Source organism: Solanum pennellii, chromosome 9 (genome assembly GCF_001406875.1).
Source record: "Solanum pennellii chromosome 9, SPENNV200".
NCBI classification, from domain to species: domain Eukaryota; kingdom Viridiplantae; phylum Streptophyta; class Magnoliopsida; order Solanales; family Solanaceae; genus Solanum; species Solanum pennellii.
The window spans coordinates 70,631,464-70,639,431 of NC_028645.1; the positions used below are offsets into that span (position 1 = coordinate 70,631,464).

A 7,968-nucleotide genomic window follows, 5' to 3' on the forward strand; every position below is an offset into this window, starting at 1 on the left:
TAGCGGGCCAGGAAATCCTATATTAGAGGGTAAAACATTCCAAAACAAAGGCGACTCCGTATCCAAAATGACTCAAACCTGAGACTTCTTGGTTAAAAATGAAAGAGTATTTATCAGTCTACCACGATCATTATTGATTGCTTTACACTAACGATTGTGTGCATCATAAAAGTGTACATAATGGAGCTGATTTATTGATACACAATAAATCAGCTCCATTGGAACAAAAGATTAATTTATATGGGAAGAAATCTAAAGTTTGCAAGTATGATGGTTTTTCGACACTATTAGGGCAAACAAATTGAAAAGGTTAAGAATAAATATTTGTAACTTACTAACATAATTAATTATCTAAGGAACGATGAACCCATTTGTATTTGTATGTAATAGAATAGAAATGTAGGATATATGAAGGCCTTACAAATTTAGTTAAAATAGGGACGCTAACACGACGTTGGCTTCCTTATTTATTTTGTCAAATGGATATTTAGGTTCAACGTATTAGTACATTACTTTTAAGATGTCGTATCCACATTAGGCACTACACTCAACCAAGCATTTTCATGTTCTTTTACGCGTCGTTTGTTAGAGTGTAAAAAATAATGTTCAATATATATAGTATATTGATTTTGTTTGCATTAGTTATGTTGATATTATTTCTTATGCAGTATTTAATTTGGTATGTCAAAAATAACATATAAATTGAAATCCATAGTTTCTAAAAATGAAATTCTTGTTTACAAAAAACACTAATCACAAATATGACGACGAATATGTAGAAAAAGTTTTGAGGGACAATTGTGTCGATATATGTAATACACGGAGCTAGGAATTTTACCAAGAATGTCTAGAACTAGCACAATAAAAACTCTTTTCAAAAAGTGGAAAAAACATTTGCTACTAGCGAGCATTGCCTCATTACAAACGTTTGAAATCACTTGGTTACGATAACTTGTTGTGTTAAGTGTGTCCAATGCATGTTAGTTAATCATTTCCTACATTAATTTACTTGTATATATAATATTTTTTTTGACCAAAGGTATCCCGACAACCACGTAAACAAGATACTAATAATACACAAAACTATTAAATAGATTATTTTTTCTGATACGCCCCTAGGAAAACGACCTGTTAGATTTTGTGCAAAGACAATGCCTCGTTTTCTAACATCTCACTATTGGAAAATGGTAATGAGAGAAAAGAGAAAATGAGTTTTCATGAGAAGTGTTTTATTTTACAGCTTAGTTTGAAATTAAAACATGAATAGAGTGGAGAGGCAATGAGCTCAAATACCAAAGCAAGACCAACAATGAGTTTTGAGGAAAACAATGCAGCAACACATGGTGGGTGGCATCTACTAATAATAATGCAGCAGAGAACCCCGAGGAGGAGTTGTCTCTTTTTTTTCTTGCTTCCCTGCAAAGCTAGATTCTGAGTTTTAACCAAAATATAAACAAAACTCACCAATGCTAAGAAATTTATTTTGAATTTGGAAGTTGATGCCAATGTCGAGGCGATTCTTGGACCTCCCAAATCTTGTTGTCTTTCTAACTTTTCTTCTTCTATTACATAACTTTGCTCTTCCTTCAAATGAAGTTGATGTCCTGTTTTCTTGGCTTCATTCTACTAATTCACCAATTCCTCAAACATTCTCAAACTGGAATCGGAACGATTCCAATCCTTGTAAATGGTCTCATATAGTTTGTTCTTCTAGTCTTTTCGTTACAGAAATTGATATTCAGTTTATTCAGTTGGCTCTTCCTTTTCCTTCAAATCTTTCGTCATTACAATCGTTGCGAAAACTCATCATTTCTGGTGCTAATCTCACTGGAACAATCCCACAGGATATTGGAGATTGTGCTTCACTTGTAACAGTTGATGTGAGTTCAAATGGTCTTGTTGGTACCATACCGAAAACTATTGGTAACCTTATAAATCTTGAAGATTTAATTTTGAACTCTAACCAACTAACAGGGGAAATTCCAGGAGAGGTTGGCAATTGCATTAACCTGAAAAATCTTATCATCTTTGACAATATGATTAGCGGGAATCTTCCTTCTGAGTTGGGAAAACTCGGAGTTTTAGAAAATATAAGAGCAGGAGGGAATCAAGATATTAGTGGGAAAATTCCAGATGAGCTCGGAAATTGCAAGAACTTGATAGTGTTGGGACTTGCTGATACGAAAATTTCAGGTCCGCTTCCTCCATCGTTGGGTAACTTGGGAAAGCTTCAGGTATTATCTATTTATACTACAATGCTTTCTGGAAATATACCTTCAGAAATAGGCAACTGCTCAGAGCTAGTTGACTTGTATTTATACCAAAATAGTCTGTCAGGTTCACTGCCAGCAGAGTTGGGAAAGCTTCAGAAAGTAGAAAAGATGTTGTTTTGGCAAAATAATCTTGATGGGCTAATACCTGATGAAATTGGGAATTGCAAAAGTTTGGTTGTTCTTGATCTTTCTTTGAATTTTTTAAGTGGGAGTATCCCTTGGTCATTCGGGAACCTTACGAATCTCCAAGAGTTGATGATTAGTAACAACAATATTTCTGGTTCAATCCCATCTGTTCTTTCTAATGCGACAAACCTGTTACAGTTTCAGATGGATACGAATCAAATTTCAGGCTCAATTCCTATGGAAATGGGGCAGTTGAAGGAGCTAAATGTATTCTTTGCTTGGCAGAACAAGCTTGAAGGAAGCATTCCTCCTGCATTGGGTGGTTGCAGAAGCCTACAAGCTCTGGACTTATCACATAATTTTCTTACTGGTAGCTTACCTCCTGACCTTTTTCAGTTAACTAATTTAACAAAGCTTCTGTTGATTTCCAATGATATTTCTGGTTTTATCCCACCTGAGATAGGTAATTGTAGCTCTCTTATTCGTCTACGACTTATTGGTAATAAACTTAGCGGACAAATTCCAGGAGAGATAGGATTTTTAGACAACCTTAGTTTTCTTGATCTCTCCGAGAACCACCTTAAAGGATCCGTTCCTGAGGAGATTGGCAATTGCAAGGCACTGCAGATGCTCAATCTATCTAATAACACTCTAAGTGGGAATTTACCTAGCTTTCTTTCTTCTCTCAGTAGGCTACAAATTTTGGATGTTTCCTTGAATCAGTTTAATGGTCAGATTCCAGCTAGTTATGGTCAGCTTGCTAACCTTAACCGACTTGTTCTTAGTAAGAATGCATTCTCTGGATCGATTCCCCCAACTCTCGGCAATTGTTCAAGCCTTCAATTGCTTGATCTCAGCAGCAATGAACTCTCAGGGAACATGCCAGCGGAATTGTTTGACATTCAGACACTTGACATTGCCTTGAATTTAAGCTGGAATATCTTGAGTGGGGTAGTCCCACCACAGATATCTGCCTTAAACAAACTTTCAGTACTAGATCTTTCCCACAACAAGCTTGAAGGAGACCTGTTGTCTCTTTCGGGGCTTGAAAATCTGGTTTCCTTGAATGTTTCCTACAACAATTTTACCGGCTACCTCCCTGATAATAAGTTGTTCAGGCAATTATCATCAGCAGAGATGGCTGGCAACAAAGGTTTGTGCTCATTGGGACATGATTCTTGTTTCTTGAGCAATATTGAAGGCGGGGGAATGATGAGTAATAGCAATGTAAGAGGGTCATGGAGGCTGAAATTAGCAATTGCACTCCTTTCTGTGGTGACTATAGCCTTGGCACTCCTTGGGATGCTGGCAGTTTACAGAGTGAGGAAAATGAGTAGAGAAGATAATGATTCTGAATTGGGAGGAGGGGATTCATCAACTTGGAAGTTCACTCCATTCCAGAAGTTGAATTTTTCGGTTGAACAAATTTTGAGATGCCTAGTGGAATCCAATGTTATTGGAAAGGGATGCTCGGGGGTTGTTTATCGTGCAGAACTAGAAAATGGTGAAGCAATTGCAGTCAAGAAGCTATGGCCAACCACATTGGCAACTGGATACAATTGCCAAAATTCAAAGTCAGGAATTAGTGGAGGTGTTCGCGATTCTTTCTCAACCGAGGTAAAAACCCTTGGCTCCATTCGTCACAAAAACATCGTTAAGTTCTTAGGTTGCTGCTGGAATCAAAACACTAGGTTGCTCATGTATGACTACATGCCTAATGGAAGCTTAGGTAGTCTTCTACACGAACGAAGTGATGGATGTTTGGAGTGGGAATTGAGATACAAGATTGTCCTAGGTGCAGCTCAAGGGCTTGCTTATTTACACCACGATTGTACACCTCCAATTGTTCATAGGGACATCAAGGCCAACAACATTCTCATTGGCCTTGACTTTGAGCCATACATTGCAGATTTTGGTATAGCCAAACTTGTCGATGATGGAGATTTTGCTCGATCCTCCAATACAGTAGCTGGCTCCTACGGATACATAGCACCAGGTTCGTCACAAGTCGTAGTGCCACTTTTCAATATTACACTATAATTACATACATTATATCTTTAATACACATGTATATCTTATCTTGTGCAGAATATGGATACATGATGAAGATAACAGAGAAAAGCGATGTTTATAGCTTTGGAGTAGTTGTATTAGAGGTGTTAACAGGAAAACAGCCAATTGACCCTACAATACCAGATGGAGTACACATTGTGGATTGGGTGAGGCAGAAAAGAGGCAATGGTGAAGTCTTAGATGTGAGCTTATGCGCTCGTCCAGAATCAGAAGTTGATGAGATGATGCAGACTATAGGAGTAGCTATGCTGTGTGTTAATCCATCACCAGATGATAGACCAACGATGAAAGATGTCGCAGCAATGCTAAAAGAGATAAGACATGAAAGAGAAGAGTACCAAAAAGTTGATATGCTCCTTAAAGGAGGAGACAATAAGAGTAGTAGTGATCATGGAGGGCCATCTACAAAGATGCATAGCTTGTACTTGCAAAGCAATAATACAAGCTTTTCTGCATCTTCATTGTTACATTCTTCTTCCTCCAACACTAAGAATATTGGTTTCAAATAGACTTTTGTTTCTTTCTTGTAGTTAGAATTCTTTAATCCCCTGGCTAGTTATATTTCTGCTTGAGTTAGTGGTCTTTACTAATGACCAAATATTTGTAAAAAGAAGTCCAGAATCATCTCCATTGTGATATTTAATAAGACAATCTTCAATGTCATTATCCTGCAATTTCTTCTATCCAAAATTCTAGCACTCAAGGCTTCATTTATTGTACTACTTCAGAAATCACAATCATATATCAACCATACAAAACATACAATAGAAGATAAATCTATTAGTTTCATTGAGTGATTGGATCAAACTGGTGCATTATGTTTAATTAAAAATCAAATGTAGTCTACTTGGATAGTATGAATTTAACCTTTATGCATTGATATTCTACAAGGCAAATTAGGTACTTCAATACCAAGACTAACATGAGATAATTTGGTGTAGTACCACCAATAAAACTTATTTTAGCCCATAGATATTCAATTTCTTTTTGATTTAGTTTGTAGGATTAGGTTAAGAAAAAGTGAAAAGTGGGGTTGAGTTGTGAGATCAGGGACCTTTTCATCACTTTAAAAATTTTGGGGACACAAGTTTACAAAAATATAATTAAGTCCTTTTTATATTTATTAAAAATTCCACTTTTTTTTTTTAAATTCATTTTATTATTCAACAATTTTATACTCTTTTCTCAACCTCTCTTCTTCCCTATTTTCTTTAGTATCTCAAATAGTTGAAATATTTTTTATTCAATCTTCTTTCAAAGTCTAAACCTTCATCATCTGGTGCTCAGGTAAGTTCATTTTTCTTTTCTGAATAATTTTAGCTCTGTTTTACTATTTTTTTTGTTGCATTTTAGTTTGGGCAAACTACATAAATCCCACTAGTTTAGGTCTTAATTACTAAGATTACCAATAGTTTCAAATATTACTTTCTCTACCTTATTTCGTGTTTAGAATACATGAGTCTGAATCCGTGAGACACACACACATACACACACACACACACGCACACGCGCGCACACACGCGCGCGCGCACACACACACACACTTGAATTTCAAAATCGAGATACATATTTTATTTAAATTTATTTATTTGAATTTATTGTTTGTAATCAATTTCCTTAATTCGAGGAGTAATTGAAGATTTTCAGAATATATAGACAATTAAAACTGAAAACTTAAATTAATCAAATCCCTTAAAATAAGACGAAAATCAAGAGTGTATTTATGTCTAGTTAAGCTCATTTTATTATTCACTGAAATAAAAAATTCATTAATATTATTAATAAGAGATAAAAATATATATATCTTGGTAATGTAACTTCATTAATTTAAATTCTACTCTTAATATAATAAATTCATTAATTTGATGCATCTATTATCGATATATGATGTATCCAACAAACTAAACAGTTAGATACATGAGTGTCATACAAGTACATTTATATATATGTATCATAGAAGTAGCTAGTACTAATTTCATGTATTTGTATATGTATCTTGTATTAATTTTATGTATCGATTTATTTAATCTAGCATTAATTTCATGTATCTTTTATATGTATCTAGTAATAATTTGATGTATCAAATTTCAATGGCATATGTTATATCCGAAAATATGTATTTCGTATACAGAGTAGTATCTAAATATGTAATATACAAAAAGAAGAAGCATACACATCTAATTATGTGTATCTAAATTTTAAATTTTGTAGCCAATAACATGTATCTCGAATACATAATAAGCATATACATTTAATTATATTTATCTAAATACGAAAAGTAACTGGAACACCTGAATTTAGGAACAAATCACAACTCTAAAGTATTTGTCATATCACTAATATCATCGTGTTGTTAAAAATCATGTATATAAAATTTAATGGTGGATACATATACACGTTCGGATACCCATTACTAAAAATACAACTCATATCTTAATTAAGATTACTACTCATTGGATACACATATTTTAAGGGATATAACAAAGTAATATTGGTACTTAACACATCCATGTAATAGTAATTAGAGAAAGCCTTAGAAGAACACCAACAAACAAAAACTATCTACAATACCCCGTTTGATCCTTTTGCGCTGTCGACTGACATAATCATAACTAAGATTCATTTCTTTTAAAGACAAACAAGCAAAACCCACTTTGAATTGAAAGCGTTCTATTGTAACAGTTACTTTTGATTTGATTTTGTTATAAATGAACAATACAAAATAATAATTGGATTTAGGAGAATTTGTCGGTCATGATGATGATATCTTGAGAAGAAGAGAGTAGATCTATAATTGAAATGAAATTATATGGTGAAATTCTTGAATCAGAAAGGAGGAGACATAGTTGAGTTATAAATATGGGAGTGGAGAATTAATAGATAGTGGTTAATTTGGAGTGAAAGAGTTAATTAAGCAGACAATTAATCAATCCTAGTTTCAAGGGATGTAGGTATCAATTGTATCTTCAATAATATATTAATATATTGTATAAATACTAAAAGTGGTAATATATGTAATTGTTTAAAACTAAAGGCAATATTAGTATATAGGCGGAATGGTCTGGTAGACCCTTGTACTTGTATAGGATTGTATTCTGGATACTCCTACTTATCCTTTTGTTATCTGGATCCCTGAACCTAACCAAAATGAGATTTTTAAACCCCTCTGACCATTGACCGAGCTTATGTGGCAATTTTTGTAAGCGTGGAAAATTAACTGCAAGCAAAATAAATAAAAGAAAAATGTGATTTTAGTAATGAAACGTGTGAGTACAATTCTGTTGTCCTCTTGATTCTTCTCTCCTAAGTTTCTCCGTGATTCGAGGGCCTTCAGTAGCGTATTTATTGAATGTAGGATGATGTAGATCTTCTTGATATGCATTTGATCTCCGAGAACGTCGGGATGCACTTCGTCGTTGCAAATCGATCTCCTGAAGAAACTCCGTTGATTAATCCTTTGAAGAGCTATGCAGTTGATGTTGTAGTTTATGTAGAC

At 34.3% G+C, this 7,968-nt stretch overlaps 1 protein-coding gene across 1 annotated transcript; it reads left to right on the forward strand.

Moving 5' to 3' along the window:
• The first annotated feature begins 1,227 nt into the window (after positions 1-1,227).
• On the forward strand, positions 1,228-5,162 carry LOC107029871 (LRR receptor-like serine/threonine-protein kinase RCH1). Its single transcript, XM_015231319.2, has 2 exons — positions 1,228-4,395; positions 4,488-5,162. Exons 1-2 carry the CDS (start codon positions 1,500-1,502, stop codon positions 4,979-4,981), a joined length of 3,390 nt encoding a protein of 1,129 aa, XP_015086805.1. The 5' UTR covers positions 1,228-1,499; the 3' UTR covers positions 4,982-5,162.
• Positions 5,163-7,968: the final 2,806 nt, after the last annotated feature.